This window comes from Protopterus annectens, chromosome 9.part0 (genome assembly GCF_019279795.1).
Source record: "Protopterus annectens isolate FY-2018-M chromosome 9.part0, PAN1.0, whole genome shotgun sequence".
NCBI lineage: Eukaryota > Metazoa > Chordata > Ceratodontiformes > Protopteridae > Protopterus > Protopterus annectens.
In genome coordinates, this window is record NC_056743.1 from 1,525,388,696 (window position 1) to 1,525,408,542 (window position 19,847).

General features: G+C 41.1%; 1 protein-coding gene across 1 annotated transcript in view; it reads left to right on the top strand.

Moving 5' to 3' along the window:
• Nucleotides 1-19,847, top strand: part of ATAT1 (alpha tubulin acetyltransferase 1) — a 920,612-nt gene that overhangs the window by 306,050 nt on the left and 594,715 nt on the right. Inside the window, exon 4 of the mRNA XM_044084476.1 lies at nt 7,951-8,008. Within this exon, the coding sequence (XP_043940411.1) occupies nt 7,951-8,008 (58 nt within the window). The remainder of the gene's footprint in view (nt 1-7,950; nt 8,009-19,847) is intronic.

The following is a 19,847-nucleotide window of genomic DNA, read 5'->3' on the forward strand; positions in this document are numbered from 1 at the left end:
TCTAGCAAGGTTTTTTATGTGAGTGCTTCAATGGACTCTGGCTGCTCAATGGTCTATTCTCTACCAGCCTGTATCTGTTCCTATAAAGTTGACTTTGGTTTGTAGAAAGTATCGCCAATGGTGGCTGCTGTCGGATGACCTGACAGTCATCAGACCCTTCCTTCTTCCTTCCCCCTCAGCCTCGTTGACCACGGACACTTCCCAATTGGAGTGGGAGAGGAATTTCAAGGGAAAGATGGTCCAAGACACATTGTCGCACGTAGAGACCAGGTTGCATATCAGTGTTCTGGAGATGAGAGCAGTCCTCCTTACACTGCAAGCCTTTCAGGATGTTCTCACTCTAGGAACTGTTGCGATTCACACAGATAACATGTCAGTGGTGTGGTACATCAACAAACAAGGAGGAACTCACTCTTATGCATTGTGCAGAGAGGCTATAAGGCTCTGGGAATGGGCGATGTATTTGGACCGTTTTCTGCTTACAACTCACATACTGGGGAAATTCAATGGCCTGGTAGACAAGCTCAGCTGGTCCATCCTGACCCATTATGAGTGGTCCTCAAACAATCAATAGTGGAGTTAATCTTCAGCCACTGGAGCCAACCCTGCTGCGACCTTTTTGCATCTCCCCAGAACAACATGTGCAGCAACTACTTTGCTCTGATCCCTCCTCAAGGGTAGTACCCAAGGACTGCTCTGATTCACGATTGCCCCCTGGTCTCCTCTATGCTTATCCCACTATGCCTTTGATCCCAAAGTTTCTACAGAAAGCAAAATGTCTGAAAACTTCAGTAATCCTCATTTCCCCCTACTGGCCTCATCACATTTGGTTTCCCTTCCTCTGGTCTCACCTGAAATATTCTCCATGGATACTAAAAATCAAACATGACCTACTTTTTTCACCAATAGAGAGTTTTCACCCCAGTCTAATAGCCCTCAAACCGACCGCTTGGTTTCTCCACTTCCCGTGATTGTTTAAAGGTCCAGGTTTGTTTCCCCTGTCTGAGACATTATTCTAGTTTCCCTGAAACTGGCTACCAAGAAAAACTATGGGAGTAAATGGAAGGGATTTGTCTTCTGGACCTCCAAAGAGAACATTGACCCCCTTTTCACCTCCAGTATCAGCTTTCCTTCTGTTCCTTGCACCTCTTTTCAAAGAAGAAGCCAATTTCTCTACTATCAAACTTCAAATGACAGCCATCTCTAACTTCCATTCAGATAATGTTTCAATTCCCTAGCAACCTCAATTTGTGCAAGGCCTTCTTGAAAGGAATCTTCCTCCTCAGGCCTCCAGTTAAAGACCCTTCACCACCATGGAGTCTTACTGTGGTCTTACAAGGCTTAAGTCAAAAATCTTTCGAACCAGCCAGTGTTTGTGACTTAAAGTTTCTTTCATGGAAGACAGTTTTTCTTATTGCCATTACTTCAGCAAAGAGAATTTCTGAGATGCAGATGCTGTCTTCTAAGCCTCCTTATATAATTTTCCACAAAGATAGAGTGGGGGCAAGAAAGTTCCAAAATACTTTTGCACCCAGGCTGCTGTTTTTTTTTTTGCACTGGAGTCTGAGCTACAGCAGCCTGGGTGGAAATGTTGAGAGGAGCTAGAGACTTTTGAAGACCGGCCTGCAGTTATGTACCTTTATATCCTAGGCTACTGCAGCATTGATGACTTCAAACATGTACTGTTCTGGTAAGTGCAACTCGCACAACTGTACTTTGCATTTACCAAGTAATAATAATAAAAAGGAAATATTTTCTGTAGTCCACATTACTCCTTCCTGTGTAATTGTTGCATTTATATGCATTGAAAAAGGAAGTACAGTAAGTTTGGTCTTATTTATTCTTTGTAAATAGTTGCTTGGGAGACAAGATGCCACAATGGATAGTGTGGTTGCCATAGATCTGTACAGTTTAATTTAATACTGTCCTCTGTCTACTGTCTGGGCACAGTTTATATGGTCTCCCCTTGTCTGCATGAAATGTCCTCACTGAAATCATTGTTGCAGTATTTCTGATATATGGTTTGTCAGTGCTGATGTCTGTGTGGGGTACTAAAGCTTTACCTTCCTGAGGCAGTACATCTGAAGCATGACCAGCTCATGTGTGTTGGGGTATAAAAATGGATGTATGAGCATGGATCCTCATACTATCGTGTCATCAGCCTGAACTCAGATTGTGCATCCATTCAAATGTGTGCCGTTTTGGTCATTGGTACCTTTGCTTCAGTCCAGATAAGTGCCCCATTGAGGAACCTTCCTTCTTACTTATGTTATTTTGCTGAGAGTTGTTAAGTCTCAGCTAGGAGGGGTAAGTGTGAGTGAGGTAGGCAAATTCCATACAAGGACTTCCATGCCAAGTTTCATTTTTACCTCAGAACACAATCACCAATCTTTCTCAATCTGTCAGTTATTTGTTTCCAAAACCCTTAGGTTAAGAATTTCCACTCTCAACACATTTCTAGAGACCCAGCATCTTCAGTGCTTGGCCCAGTCTAACATGGCTGACTCCGCATCCTCAGACATCCCTCTGATGCCAAAGAAAAAGCTAAACATCACTCCTAAAATGAAAAAGCAGAAGACTAGGCATGTGGCCTTTCCCTCAGCAGCTTGGGAAAAAAAATGGATAGACTTCTCAGAGAGGTTGTTCAAAGCTATTATGTCTTTGAAACCTCCCTCCTTTGGGTCTACAATTCCACAGGCTACTCCTCAAAAATCTACCCTGGTTTCCTCCTCATCTGAAGAAGAACACAACTATGATTTTAACCATTGTATAAACTGTTCCTCTCAGCTGCATTCTCCAGGACAAATGTCTTCCAATGAAGAGGACTCCCCCTCACAAGATTCCTCTATAGAGGAAGCTTCCTCTGGGAGTATATGCAGAACATGATGAAGCAATTTGAATGGCAATCCAGTCAGATCTCTGATGTTCAGAAGAGGTATTACAGCCTCTTAGAAATGGGTACCCCCTGCTCATTCTCCAGTCCCTTATGTCCTTGCGGCTTTCCAGGATGCCTTTCAGGCCACCTCTTTTGCACCTGATTCTTGACCACCAGCTCCTAAAAGACCAGACAGGTTTTACAAGGTGCCTGATAACCTAAAATATTTATACAGGAATATAGTGGCAGACCCCTCTGCAGTATCTGTCTCTTCAGATAAATAATGAACGAACACCAACCAAATAAAAATCTGGATGCCGACACTGAAGAATCACTGCTCGTCCTGGTGATGAAATATGTTAGTTTATTGTAACTCCACACGATACAAAAGACAGGGTTTAGCGCTTTCAACTGTTGTACACAGTCTTCATCAGAACAACATACTGCTAGTATTCTACTGCTTAAATACTCTACTTTTTTGAACTTAATTGAATGATTGCTCTAGTTGCCGCCAAAAACTTTAAAGACATACTAGTCACAATAGTTGATCAAGGATATCTACAATTTACCCTTTACTATGTATAGGTAACACATACATTGACTACTAATACAAAATAACATAGTTTGTAAATTACCTACTCTAATACATCCTGCCGTTTATCATAGATCTCATAATATACATACTATTTAATAAAATAATCCCCCTACTATATTTAATATATAAGTCCATCTAAAACTATCAGACTATTGCATATATATATATATATATTGAATACTAAAATACTATTGTAAAAATCATAAAATAAAAGTTCAGATAAGCCATTCTGCCCAGTGCTAATGCTCTACCTACAGGCAAAGATAGTAGGGCTATGGATAGATAGGGAAAGAAGGTTTACACTTCTGCTACCCTTGCTTTTAGGGCAGTTAACTGCCAAACTCAAATGACAAAGTGCTTGATCTCTGTTCAGCATTAATTAAACAAAGTTATCAGAGTCTAAGCAACAAATGCAGAGCCTACTATTCCAGGCCACTCAAATAACCAGGCATAGCATTAAGTGCAGTTATGATGCTGTAGATGTGTCTTCTAGGGCAGCTGCCAGTCAGCCTATCCCTGAGGATTTCAAATCAAAACTTTTATACTCTCCCACTGACAAATACATAACTGTTTGGCCCTCAAGCTGCCAGTCTGTTCAAAACTCTCCAAGACCAAGGTAAGACTGCGAAAGGCTGCAGGAAGTTTCTGCTCTCCTCATTTTGTAGATACCGTAGGAACTACCCATCTAAATCTACCTCCTTAATTAGAAGGGATCCTAGGACAGCGAAGAAACAAAGAAAACCCCTTATTGAAAGGTACTGTTGACAAATCCCATATGGAACCTCTGGCAGGGAAGCCTTTCTTTGGAAACACAAATCTTGACTACTTCTTCAACACCCCTTTCATGCCCTCAGCCCCACTACTTGTGTTTCCCAAAGACTGACACTTTTCCTGGCCATGTGGGAAACTATTACCACAGACATGTGGGTCCTGTCCATCATCAAGGGCAATTATGCCATGTCTAGGGACAATGTTCCCCCTCTGAAAGGCATGCCACAACCTCCTCGCAACCAAATATCACTTCTTGCACCCATTATTCAAGATCTCTCGAGTCAGGACACCATGGAGCAAGCCCCAGAGGACTTCATGGGAAAAGGGTTTTACTCCGGGATTTTTTAGTGTCAAGGAAAGAAGGGCAGTAAAGACCCATCCTAGACCTGTTTTTCCTAAACATTTACAAGAAGGTACCAGAATGCTCTGTCTTCCCACTCTTCTGCTTTCATCATTCCACAAACTGTCTTAGTGTCACTAGATCTGAAGGATGCCTTCTTACATATACCCATTTGTACTTCTTATATGAGATTCCTCAGGTTTTCCTCTGGGTCCTTACATTTTCAATTTACTGGTCTGCCTTTTGGTCTTTCCACAGCTCCAAGAGTGTTCACAAAGTGTCTAGCTCCATTAGTAGCTTTCTACTGTATTCAGGGAATCCATATTTTACCCTTATTGGATGCCCTATTCATCCAGACTGTCTCTCCAGAAGTTCTTCTTCAGCATCTACACTTCACCCTTCAACTACTGCAGGTCTGGGTTTCACTGTAAACTACAAAAAAATTCTACATGGTCCCTACACAGTATCTGTTTTTTCTGGACTTCTGACTGGACACAAAGAAAATGCATGCCGTCCTCCTACAGAAGAAAATTCACAATCTGTCCAGTTTTTTTCCAAATCTCACCTCTGCAACCTGTTGCTTAACAAGGGAGATGCTAAAAACTTTGGGGGTCATGGCAGTCATCAGCCGTGTGCTGGATGTCACATTCACAGCCACATACATCCCTTCTCAGGACAGTTGCTAGCAGACTCCCTAAACCACTCCCTGGGGGTTCCTCATGAATGGGTGTTGAACAAGGAGATTTTCTGAACAATTACCCTTCAGTGGGATACTCCTCAAATAGACCTCTTTACATGAGCAACCAACCATCAGCTCCCCTTGTCCTGCATCAGGGACTCTTGTCCCACAGCCTGGAGGACAGATGCCTTTTCCCTCCAGTGGACAGGGAAGTTCCTCTGTGCCTTTCCTTCTATTCCTCTTCTTCCAAACATTCTTCTCAAGGCACAAAAGGAAGCACCCAGACCTCTTTTATTAGAACCCTTTTGGCTGAGGCAGCCTTAGTTTCCTGCTATTTCACCTGACAAAGGGAAATTAGAGTAAAATACCTCTTCAACTGGACCCGATAACTCCACAAAAAGGATTGCTGCTCCACCCAAATCTTCCATCTCTCAACTTGGTCCTCTGCATGGTAGGACTTTAATTCCTCAAAGACACCTCTTATCTGAAAAGGTCATTCAAGTCCTATAAGAAACCAGGAGACCTACTGCTAGAAAATCAAACACAGCTAAATGGAAAAGGTTTTCCCACTGGTGCCTCAAACATAGTCAGGTGGCACTCTTATGACAAGTTCCTGCTGTACTACAATGTACATTGTGAGCTACTTTGATCAGGTTTGGCCTACTGTTTTATAAAAGCTCGCCTATCGGCTATCAATGCCTGCCTCCCTCTTAGCCCTCCACTTATGGCTAGGGTGGAGGTTAAGCTTTTCCTCTGAGGATTTCTTCATCTTAACCCACCAAGGAAATTGATCTCTCCCCCTTGGGATCTTAATTTTGTGCTTGAAAAGCTAATACCCTCCTTTTGAACCAGCATCACTTGCTTATCTAAAATTCTGTACTTGACTAGGAGGGCTTCTGAGCTACAAGTTTTCATGGCCATTCCCCCTTTACTTATTTTTCACAAGAACAGGGTGACTCTCAGGGCTAATCCACCCTTCATGCCTAAGGAATGAAAGAGCTGTCCCTCAATCAGGCTATTAACCTACCCACTTTCTTTCCCAATCCACAACACATGGGGGAAATAATCTGGACATTCACAGGGAACTCCGATTTTATATGGACAAAACTAAATCCTTCAGAAAGACTGACCAAACAAACTGTTGCAGCTTGGATTTCTAAGGGTATATCTTTCTGCTCACCCTGTGGTAAGACCTAACTTGCCTGCCCTAAAGCATATTCCACTAGGGCAGCAGCTTTCATGGGGGTGTTTGTATCATTTATGAGCCCTAAACTGGTCTAGATGATCTCCAAACAAACTACTGCAGCTTGGATGTCTAATGCTATCTGTTTATGCTACTCGCACTGTGGTAAGACCTTACCTGACTGTCCTAAAACACATTCAACAAGGGCAGTAGCTTTCTTAGGGGCTTTTAATAAAGGAGTAGACTCCAGGTCTGTCTTGGAGGCTGCCACTTGGTTATCTCTACACACCTTTACCAAACACTGCAAAATTGATGCTTTCTGCAGGTCCAGGACAGCCTTTGCTAGGTCAGTCCTGTCCAGGCTGCTGGTAATTGTTCTTCTCAGTAGCCATCCACTCTTCCTTCCTTCCTCCTTCAGTTCTGGGAACTACCCATATGTCAGGAATACTGTAACAGTAATTTCAGTTAGCACACAGTGTATTTGTATAAGAACCTTCCATAACGATAAATTTCCTACTGATCAGTGTTGCAGTATTCCATCCCACCCTCCATCCCCTCTTCTCTACCTCACTTCTTCTTTCCTATTCTTATCATCCTTTGCTTTAACCTCTACTCTATTACATGGGAATGGGGGAGTTTTCCTACATATTCGAGCTACACCCCTCCTAGCTGACCAGTATACCTCTCTCGGTAGTCTTCAGGATGCTGACTTGGAGAGCCATGCTTGTGTGTCCATCTTTATACCCCAACACAAATGGGCTGAGGTTATGCATTGGACGTATAACCTCAGAAAGGTAAAGCTTTGGTACCCTTGCCGGGCATCACTGTTAACAACTCATATGTCAGGAATACTGCAACAGTGATCAGTAGGACATCTACTGTTATGATAAGTTCTTACACAACTGTACTTTACCTTCCTATGCTTTTTTTTTGCAGTTTTTATGGTATCCCCATCTACATGAATAACCTTCCCATGACTTGCTGATTAGGTTAACTGGCTTTTCTAAGCAGTGTCTTGATTTTTATCATGGTGCTTTTCTCCTCATTGGACGTATAACCTCAGAAAGGTAAAGCTTTGGTACCCTTGCCGGGCATCACTGTTAACAACTCATATGTCAGGAATACTGCAACAGTGATCAGTAGGACATCTACTGTTATGATAAGTTCTTACACAACTGTACTTTACCTTCCTATGCTTTTTTTTTGCAGTTTTTATGGTATCCCCATCTACATGAATAACCTTCCTATGACTTGCTGATTAGGTTAACTGGCTTTTCTAAGCAGTGTCTTGATTTTTATCATGGTGCTTTTCTCCTCATGTGACTCCTATGAAAGAATCTTTGGTTTAATGGGGTTTACCTAGTTAACAAAATAAAAATAAGTAAACCTAATTTAGGAGATTAGGTGCTTCACAACCTGCCTCTAGCCTTTACTTAAAGAGACATATTTATGTTGAAGTTGTTTGGTATTCATAGCAGTAATGTTTTTATGCCTATTTCTGTCTCAGGGGAAAAGGAGCAGTGATTGGGTTCCTCAAGGTGGGATACAAGAAACTGTTTGTTTTGGTGAGTAAAGTATAATTTTTTTTTGTAAAGTATAATTTTTTCTGTATTCATTGATTGCCATTTTTACTTTCATTAATTCCTTTTCTAACTATTCAGTTGACATACGGTGTTGTTATTTCAAAGGCTGTTTTGGAAATGTTCCCTATTAATTAACAGTCACTTGCAAATGGCACTGTACACTGCTGACTATTATGGAGATACCATAAAATACTAATTTAAATATCACAGAATGATTTTTTTTTTGTTTTTTTGTGATTGTTGCTTTCAGATGCTTTAGAGCTCAGCTTCATGTCTTATTCCTGCATGATGCCCTGATTTATACTTTTTTTCTGTAGTTTGCACTTTGGCTTTGCATACCTGCTAGGGGTGAGGTGGTAGTGACGTACCAGCTATCTAGTCCTGATGGTAGCCTCACCATGTTCTAGTGTTGAACAGGTTGTGGAAACATCATCCACCGTCTGGGTCTCATTGTACTCCCCTTTTTTTCTGGGTACTTGCTCTGAAGGAAATTATGCTGCTGTCTTGGCAAAGTAGTGGGCTTTCTTAATGGTTTTTGGGATTTCTTTTTCCATTATAAAGCCAAGATCTGGGGTTCAGTCCTGAGCTCTGACTGCTGTCTGGAGTTTGTATGCTTTCTTTGCATCCTGTCACCTCCCCAAAGTATACTGTTTAATTAGCTTCTTAAATTGTTCAAAGGTACTGTATTTATCCCTGCCTTTGTAACCTAGGCCATGGTTGAAAAGGCTACATGATGGCTCATCTGCATGGTTAAAAGTATTAAAAATAAAATAAATAACATTTTGAGTAGAGAGAACAGAGGGGAGTTTGCTAAGTGATTTATTATTAAAAAGAAAACATAAACATAATTCATGAAAAGAGAAAATATGGCAAATATCTGGTATTATGTTTTTTTGTAAAAAATCTATGTGCAGTCATGAATTAAGGATGAGTTGTCTGCTTTGGTGCACTATGCCTCATCTGACCGCTGTTTATAACACCTTTTCTGTGTTACTACAGAGAAAGTAAAGCATGATTTATTTACTAATAATCTAGAATATCAGTTTAGTTTAGGGTACTTATGTATTATCTGAACCAGGTTCCGAACCTGGCATAATTGTTCATGTTATGGCAAAAGGAGTCATTCTGTTTATGCAGCAGAGTGTACCTCTCTCTGACATTGGGTAATTACCCAGGAAGAGAAATAAAGATCAAAACACAATTTTGTGGCTACACACTTGCATTAAGGATGCTACCACTCCGAAGAAAATGACCAGCATAGTCTTCAGTGGTAGCAAACAGTACACAACATAAGTCAACAGGGTAAGTTGCCATACACTTTTTTTCCATAATATCTGGGTCTGTACTTCATAGCCATCCAGGAAAAAATGGGTACTGGAAAACAAAAAAAGGATAGTTTGAAGCGGCTATGTTTAGTTAATGTGAAGTATACTTCCGTCTCCAAATTACGCCAGCCTGGAAGACGATTTTGGGCCTTATTGCTCTTCCTGGGTGATTACCCGATGTCAGAGAGAGAGCTACTTAGTATCTTAAGCTTACCCACCCCTGCATAAACACACTCCTTTCTGCGTAAGTTGAAGTCTTCTCTCCCAATTGCAATACAGTAAAACATGCTAAACACCCACAATGTATACCAACATCACACACTCTTCACATGGTAATAAACATTTTATTTTGATTTCACATGATGAATGCACCCGAGGAAAGTAACCGGGTGCAAAAATACAGCATACAAACTACTACAATAAAAGTGATCCACTACTATCTCAAAACGGTACTTAGGTATTATCACATCCAGGTTAGTAATCTATCAGAATTCATGAAATTAAGGATAATGAGTCGTTTGTCCATAATTTCAAGAATTATGACAGATTTGGAACCTGGTTGCGATAATACGTAAGCACCCAGTTTAGTTGTATTTATACTAGCCAAAGGGCAAACGTCATCCCATTTTTTAGCATCTGCATTGGCCAGTGAATGCTTTCTGTAAAGTGAAACATCAGAACCAGATATGAATATTAATGACAAGGGGGTCCCACTTACCATGCTGACCAGAAAGCCATCCCTTCCTGTGTCCAGGTGCTACTCTATTTTTCACCTAGTCCTGCTATGCTGAATGTGAGTCATAAGCAGATACCCGTAAGATCCATTATGATACTTGCATATATAGGTACTATAACTATGTTTGACTGATACACATTTAAGAAAGTATCACCACACTTAGTCACAGCACAACTCATTACCGTTATCTGTACACAGAAATGAAACATTGACAGGTTTTAGCAGATATATTGCTAACAGCTGCAAAAGCATTTGCACAATGGCCTCACACAGCATGGCTACATCGGTCTTACTATCAATGGTTGTTTGCATGAACTCCAGCAGTGGTGCATGTGTGCCATTTCATGTAGCATACATCCTGCTTCAGCTTCAATGGTTTTCTTCAGCCAGATATTCGATTACTGCATACACCCAGTGGCAGTCTTAGTATAGATGACTATACATTAACTGCCAGCTTTGACTCTGATCTCTTAGCTCAGGCTTGATTGTAGAATGATATGAAACTACTAAGTGAAAAAGTTAACATGTAGCATGTAAAACGTGATACTATGTACTGATGACCTCTCTGCCTATACCTCTCTTCTTTTTGCTTCTCATTGTGTTTCACCAGGTCATCATAATGGTGGCAACATTGTTTAGCAGACCTTGGTATGTCAGTTTTCCATTTTAGCCATCATATTCATAAATCTTTCCTCAATCCACACCAGGTTTTTCTCACATGTAGTGCAGGAGAACCAGTGTCTCCTCTCCTTTGTGTACCATTTGTTTTGTTTATTCTTTTAACTGGGTAAGTGACCTGGTTCTCAAATCCTTTTCAGTCATGACCCAGGCCACACAGACAAGGCTAACTGCAGTAAGTCTGGACATTTTAGTGTAACCAGTCAAATAGCACATTTTGAAGAGATTAGGAGAAAATGGGAACACAGAGAGAAAACCCACATAGACTTGGAAAGAATGTGCAACCTCCAAACAGCCAGTGACCAGAGGTTAAGACTGAATCTCAGACACAGGATCAGAGAGGCAAAGATCTTTACCACTGAACCACCATGTTGCCCAGGTAGGTGCCTTTCTCTTGATGGCCAGTCCACAACCAGCAGCCTCTATGTGTGCAGTGTCTTCTAGAAGTTCATCATATTGATCATTTCTGCATTAGCCTTAGTTATGAGTTATATTTTGCCAAGGATATAATGGCTGGCCAGCTTCCAAAACTTCAGGGCACCTTTCATGCTCCCAAACTGTCAAGCAGCTTGAACTGAGCTGACTGAAATACAAGTTTGGGCACAAAGCCCATCAGAGCTTTATTGCCACCAAAGAATACGCTTTTCTGAGGCTTTTAGGGCTTGACTGTCAGCTTGTGCTATCCTTTGCTAGGCAGATAAGTTCTCTTTGGGGGAAAAAATTCAGTTTTCTTAAATTGATGTTTTATTACTTTCCTCTGTCTCATGACTGACGTACTTTTAAATCACGGGCTTGTTTTTTTCTGTCAGTTTAAAAGTAGTGTTAACTAACTGAAAGCATATTTTCTGTGGAGAAATTATGTTTATTTTTCCTTGGTGAGGCTGTCATAGTGTTTAAAAGTGTTTTTTATTGTTTTTTTTTCCTGTTACAAAAACACAATAACTTTTTGTAGACTGGTGGTTTTACCAGCATTTGCTGCATGTCTTCCCTGGGAAAGAGGCACCATTTTCAGCTTGAACACATAACAGACTAGTGGCACCTTGGTTGGTCCTTCTTCCAGCCACTAAAACAAAAAGTTAAGCAAACAGCCTTTGCCACCACTGCAGGCTAGCAGTTTCCCTCAGCAGCAGGTGGGTGACTCTGAGTGGCCATTTGTTGTACCTCAGACCACTCATCTTTTACCCCAGATCCCTCAGGTGTAGCACCTACAGCCACTGTGGACCAGGGGTTAGCCATGTCCTCTGCAGCTGTTGGAGTCCCATCAGTGGGCAAGGGAGAGCCACTCTTGTTGGTCCTGGGAGAGGGAACAGGGAAGGTTTGCCTGTTGTGCCAGAATGTTAGGGAAGCAGCTGTTGCCATTAGTAATACAGTTGGCCCCATTTTCTCCTGTCAAAAAAGAAACAAAAAACTAAGCATGTATCTACTCCTCCTCCTCCTCAATTTTTTTAGATAGGAATAGTGTACTAGATCCGGCTAAGGGTTTAATTCAGGCTATTGATCCTTCTTTTTTATTTATTTATTTATATATATAACATTTGTTGACCAGAAAAGTCCAACTAGGACAGAGCCTATTTTCAGCGGAGTTCTGGTGAGAAATGCTCCAGACGCATGTCTTTAGAATGTGGGAGGAAGCTGGAGGAAACCTACGCAAATGAAGGGAAGACATGTAGACACCCCAGATGAGAATTGAACCAGAGTACCTCTTACTGTGAGGAAACAACGTTAACCACTGCACCAAGTAGTTTCTGGTAAAAAAAAAAGAGGATTCCTCTTTTCCTGAAGAGATTCAAGATTCTAAATCTGAACAGGAAGGTAAAGGGACAGATTCATTTTTTTTCCTCAGATTTTTGATTTAGACTCAGAGTAGAGCTCAATTTCTGATTCTCCCTGTGGAGGGGTGTTTTTCTCTAAAACTGTTAATAGAATGTGGCACTGTTTTCAGTGAGAGAACAGTGAGATTTCTCAGTCTATCAGAAAATACTGAGTTGTTACAGAAGGATTTTCCAGAACCTACACCCATTCCTTCTGTTCTGTAAGCTTTACAGGATATGCATGTTGCTTTCTGTAGTCTTCCAGTTAGTAAGCCAGCTGCCCCTAAAAAGATCGATAGAATGAATAAAATTCCTCAGTCTTTTAAATTTGTATGCATTATTCCCACACCTGACCCTGCAGCTATAGCCTTAATTGATTCCACTGCTAAGCACTTAATTAATTCCAGTCCTACTGTTTCTGATAAGGATGGGAAAATGATTGATGGGTATTGGAAAAAGTGTATACTCCTGTAACTTTGGTTTTAAGAATTTTGAATTGTTAGGTTCATATGTTAAAGTTTCTGACAAATTGTGAAAGTATGATTTATATTTTATCCGCAGTTTCTCCTTGTGAAGAAAACAACTGCCTTAATTAACTTAGTCTTTGCACAGGTCACTACTGATTGTTTGCAGAGTATGTGTATGACTCTGTTGATACTACTTCCAGGGCTATGGTATTTTAAGGATGTCTGCAGGGCTGCATTCTCAGAACCTTCCAGATGATGTTAGAAAATAGAATTTTAGATTCTCCCTTGGATAGAGGTTTAGTGTTTCGCCCCTCTGCTGCAGAGGTGATCAAAAAGTGTGATGAAAGGGGCAAGCTGATCCAAGGAATCTGTAAGATTTTTCAGTTCTCCTTTTCCAAATTGTCCAAGGGATTTTCTTTTTCCTCCTCCATTTTTGGCAGAAAACAGAATAAACAGTCTCAGTAGAGTTCAGGTAAATAGATATTTAACAAGGAATGGCAAGGGAGTTCCAAAAAGAAGTCTCTAACTTCCCAAAACCAAGGACAGTCCAATATGTCTGCATGATGATTCTAGAGACCTTGTGACCCACTCCCACCCTGGCCACATTTTTTCCTGAAAGTCTTAATTTCCATTTTTCTCTTTGACAACAGATTGCTTCACAGAAATGAGTCCTGACTATCATTCATCAAAGTTACAGATGGCAGTGGGAGGAAATTCCTCCTTTTCAAGGAGGTCACTCTTCATCCTCCAGATCAGACTCTTTGTTTCCACCTGTTCTTCATCATATCCAGAGAGTACCTCTGCATTACCAGGCTATAATTTATACCACACCTTTTGGCCACCTAACCTGGACCGAAACACTAAAGGTGGAGGCGTGCCCGTATTCATTAAGGATATCCACACCTCCAGGCTAGTTGCTCAGCATAATGCAGCCGAGATTATCCCAGTGCAACTAACTCTGGGCAAGACCGCAATCCAAATTGTAATTTGCTACAGATCCCCCACCATGCCCCAGGATTTCCACTCCTTATTTCTTGATACACTGGAAAATATTAGGGTACAACCCAACACCCTAATAATGGATGATTTCAACTACCCAACCATTAACTGGGAAAACTACTCATGTACCAACTCTTTTGCTCAATATTTTCTGGAAATAAATTCCAATGCCTTGGATCAACTTAGCCACACCCCAACCAGGGGCAGCAATATCCTAGACCTGATTGTTACCAACATGGGCAACCAGTGTTCATAGGTTCATAGATTAGTACTAGGCTAACTGCCCTTGTGAGCCATTTTAAGCCTAACCAATTATCCCTTGTGAGAGTCAAACCCTGCACCTTGTGTTTGTAAGGTAAACACCTTAACCATTAGGCCACCCTCCCCCCTCGACACCAGAGATCAATTCCTTGTTGGTCAGATCCGACCACAAGCTAATCAGCTTAGACACCCACATCCCGCCCCACCCCCCATTAGGGAAACCACCATAAAAAATTTCTCCAAAGCCAACTTCACGCTTCTTAAGACAGAAGTGGCAAACTTCACTACACACATGCAGATGGACAATAGAGGTATGACTGCTACATCCTACACAAATGCACTTTATAAGCACTTACACGAGTGCATGGATCATGTTATTCCTAACAGAACCAAGACGCTATCCCCCAAAAAAAGGAAGCCAATCTGGTGGTCCCCTGACATAAACAAACTCTACAACAAAAGAAAGAAACTGTTGCAAAAAAGAGTAAAATCCCATGACTGGAAGAACTCCCTGGTCAGCCTCAGTAAGAAGCTGAGATCCCTCATAAAATCCTTCAAAGCTAGTTATGAAAACAAAATCGCCACTGATTCTAAAGACAACCACAAAATATTCTATAGCTATGTCAAGAATCTCAGTAGCAACACTCAGATCTGCTCTGAGTTACAGCACAATGGCACTAAATATACAGAACCAACTGATATTGCCAACATCCTGGCAGATAGGTTCAGTGCTAACTTTACTCCCCTCACCCCTAAAGGGCCCATCTCTATACCGGAAGAATGCAAGGTTCCTGTAATCATGACTGCACAGGTAAAAACTACACTCTCCAAAGCCAAGAACACAGCATCCATGGGACCTGACAACATCTCAGGCTGCGTTCTACATGAACTACAGAATGAACTGGCACCCCACCTAAGCACCATGTTCAATCATAGCCTCACCTCAGGCTCTGTGCCCACTGAATGGCGCACAGCGACAGTTATCCCACTCCACAAAGGGGGAGCCACCATGGACCCAGGGAACTACTGCCCCATTAGCTTAATAAGCCTGGACTGCAAGGCTATGGAACGTGTCATCATAGAACGTATAAACAAAGGCATTAGTAATCTCCAAATTCTGGACCCCACCCAGTTTGGATTTGTAAAAGGTAGATCATGTCTCCTAAACCTGATTGACTTCTTTGAAGCAGTCACCAAAGCCGTAGACGTGGGTAAGGTGGTTCACACAGCCTGTCTAGATCTCGCCAAGGCTTTTGACACCATCCCCCACTCTGGAATTATAGATAAATTCACTAAACTAGGTATAAATCCCTATGTCACAAGATGGGTTGCCAACTGGCTCACTGACAGAAACCACACTGTGAAAGTAACAGGCTCCAAATCCAACTTCAGACCAGAGACAAGTGGAGTACCACAGGGTTCAGTCCTGGGTCCTCTCCTGTTTCGTTTCTACTTTTCTGAAGTACAGACTATCACAGAAGGTCTTTGACTAACGAAGTTCGCAGATGACTGCAAACTAGGAGCCATAATTGAAACTCCTAACTATGTGGGCATCCTACAAAAGGGCCTCACTGACACAGATGCCTGATGTCAAAGCCATGGCCTCAAGCTCAATGCCAAAAAATGCATCGTCATCCCCTTTGGTAAAAACTCTGTACCCATGAGCCACCACATAGGTGGTAGTCTACTTAACACCGAAAGTGTGATAAGAGACCTTGGGACAGATGGACAGTAGTCTTTCCTTTGATAATCACATCGCCACAGTAGTCAGGAAATCCTTCTACATGGCACACCTCATCACAAAAGGTTTCTCATCCAGGAAAAAAGAGGTCATTGTTCCCGTGTACTCATCACTCATTAGACCTATTATAGAGTACAACGCCCCTTTTGGTATGTACCTCACAAGGCATCTACAACAACTGGAAAGGCCTCAGAAATACCTCACAAAGAGGATTACTGGCCTCAAACAGATGCCCTACGCAGACCGTCTCACAAATCTCCAGCTTTACTCCTTCGCATATCGCCTACTCAGAGGTGATCTCTGCCTAACATACAAAGCTATGTCAAACCCAGAGCTGTTGGACATGTTGCACTTAAAGAAATCCCAATCCCTCCGAGCTACACACTCTAGGGACCTAAACCTTGTCACCACAATAAACAGAACATGCTGGAGGGAAAGATTTCTGTCCCAGAGACTTCCCATACTCTGGAACAAACTACCTATCTATATCAAACAAAGCTCCTCATTAGCACTATTCAAGAAAAATCTTGATGATTGGATGGGAAATAGGAAAGTCACCCCGGGGATCACCTCTGTGGCTCTGCTCGAAAGGGGCACAGGAAAGTAATTTTCTTGGGTGGCAAAAGTCAGGGTACCATTTTGGCCAGGCTTGTATAGGCCGTAGGGCCAATAGCCTAATACTTACCTATGAACCTATGCTGTCCCAAGGACTGATAAAATAATTTCCTCCTTCCCAAGTGGGGAAGAGTTTTTATTCAAGGACATTCCTGGCGCCAAAGAAAGAAAATGCTTAGAGACTAGCTCTGAATCTTTCTTTCCTAAACCTGTTTGTAATAGTGCCCAAATTCAAAATGATGTCACTGAACAATCTGTTACTTTCAAGTTTCCTGGTAACACTAGACTTATAAAATGCTTATCATCACATCCCTATTCATCCAGACTTCAAACATTTGTTAAGGTTTTGTATGTCTGGATTACATTATCAGTTATCTACCTTACCCTTTGAACTATCCACCGCACCAAGAATATTTAAAAAGTGTCTAGCTCCAGTTATAGCCCATTACAGGGTATCTACATTTTTCCATATTTAAACGGCTTGCTTAACTTTGCAAAGTCTTTTTTTAAATGTCAGGAATCTCCCTCTTGGGTGAAAGAGCTGTATTACACAAGCTGAGATTCCAAGAGAACAGTTAAAAGTCTTTCCTGACTCTCTCATACAGGATTGTGACCCTGGGATGTCAGCTAGACACCTCAGTACAAAGAGCTTTTCTTCCACAGATAAAAATAGACCCTTATTTGATCTGTTTCTAAGGTTTTCCACTCAGATTTAGGTCACTGTGAAGGAATACGTCACAATTTTAGATCTCATGGCATCTATGATTGTCATTTATTTATTTATTTATTTTATTTTACATTTGTTGACCGGGCTAGTCCAACTGGATATATGTCCATTTTCAGTAGAGGCCCGGGGAGAAAAGCTCCATTAGTTGTACACTTTCACAAAAAGGCATAAAAGGTTACATAAGAAACATAGCAAATAAAACAGATAAAAAATAAAATATAAAATTGTAAATTAATTTTTTTTTTTTTTTTTTTTTGTTAACAAGGGTAATGGTAGAGAAAAGAGTTAGCATTAGTCTGGATTAGTGCAGGAGCAAAGCCAGTGTTTATTGACATAAACTTTTAGTTGGTATTTGAAAAGTTGGAAAGAGGTTAAATAAGTGATATCAGAGGGTAGTTTATTCCATGTTTTTCCAACAGAGTTGGAGAATAAACTGTCACCTCCATTATTGTTAGGTTTGGTAATATTAATCAGAAGTTTATTAGAAGAACGTAGTTGTTTCAGGTTGTTGTATGGAGAAATAAGGCTAGAAAGTATTGGTGTGTTGGTTGGCTGATATAGAATCTTATAAGCAATTAAGATCTGTTGAAGTATAAGTTGGTTAGGAAGTTCTATCCAGCCTAGTTCTTTTAGGTTCAAGCAGTGATGAGTTCGAAAAGGAGATCCAGCAGTGAATCTAGCTATGTTATGATAGGATGTTTCTAGTTTCTTCATGTTGTTTTTGGAAAGATTAGTGTAAATGGGGGAAGCATAGAGAAGAGTGGAGATTAGGTGAGATCTAGCAATGGTGGACCTTGCTGTAGGTGTTAGGAAAGGTTTGATTCTATAAAAGGATCCTATTTTTTATTAACTAATTTTATGGTGTTATTGATGTGAGAGTCGAAGTTGAGGTTATTATCAATAGTTATTCCTAATAGTTTTGTGGTCAAGTCAGGAGAGATGAGTGTTCCGTCAGTGGACGTAAGAGTAAAGTAAGGTGGAGTAGATTTCCGAGTAGGTGAAAAAAGTAATAGTTTGGTTTTCTTGGGGTTAAGGAGTAGACAGCGGTAAGAGAACCATTGTTCTACAGCGTTAAAAGCTTTTTGAGTAAGTGACTGGAGTTCAGTTTGAGAGCTAGCGGTACAGATTATAGTTGAGTCGTCTGCATATTGTATACAGGTAGTATATGGGAATAGCAGATTGAAGGTCATTAATAAAGACTGAAAATAGCAGAGGGCCTAGGATAGAGCCGTGAGGTACGCCTAAGGAGATAGGTAGAAGATTAGAAAGTGAATTTTTCCAAAGTACTGCCTGCTGACGATTTTCTAGGTAAGATGCAAACCAGGACAAGGCAAGATGATCAAGAGCTAGAGATTTTAGGATATGTAGTAAAAGTTTATGATTCACCATATCAAAAGCTTTGGATAGGTCGATGAAGACTGAGGATGATATATAGTTTTTGTTGCGGTTAATGTTAATGGAGTTAGTGAAGGAGAGTAAAGCAGTGGTGGTACTGTGTGAGGGTCTGAAACCATGCTGACAGTTAGAAAGTAGGTTGTTGTTGAGAAGGTGATTTAGTATTTGTTTGTGAATACATTTTTCCATGATTTTTGCTATTGGTGAGAGGAGAGCTATTGGTCGAAAGTTGGAGAATTCATTAGAGTTTCCCCCTTTATGTAGTGGGATGATATGAGATATCTTCCAGATAGAGGGGAAGATTCCTTCTTTTATAGATCTATTAATCAGGATTGAAATAGGGTAGGCTAAGGCTTTGGCACCTACCTGCAGGAATTCTGCAGGCAGTTTGTCTGCAGAGGGAGTGGTAGGTTTTAACTTTTGGAGCAGTGATGTGATAAAGGAGGTAGAGACAGGTTGTAAGTGGAGGGTAGGAGGTGAATTTGATGTAGGTGGAAGTAGATTAGAGGTATCAGGAGATAGATGACTAGCAAGTGTTTGATACAATGGGATCTGAAATCTCTTTGGTCCCAACACCAACACCTTTTGTCTTTTCAAATCCAAGTACTGGGGCTTGTCAGAAGGGAAATCTTTTAGTGGAGACAACAGATATCCTTAAATCCAGGTCTCCCCTTCTTCCTCTCTGCTCCAAAACAGTCAGTTACCACAGACGCTTTGGACTTTGCATGGGAAGCAGTTTCAAGAGGGATAAAAGTGCAGGGTGTGGGACACCAGGGACAGTCATAACCACATAAATATCTCAGAGATGCTTGCCCTGATCAAGGCACTCAACTCTCTGAACCATCTTTAGCTTCCAGAACCTTTTCAAAGTGATTCTTGACAATACCACAGATATGTGGTACATCAACAAGCAAGAGGGGACCAAATCGTATCCCCTTGCAGGCTAGACATGTTAGCTTGGGATATAGCTTCACAACACACTTTCACTCTACAAGCATCCTACATTCCATCGGAGCAAACTTGTGTGCCAGCCAAGTTGAACAGGATCAGGGTAGACCCTCACAAA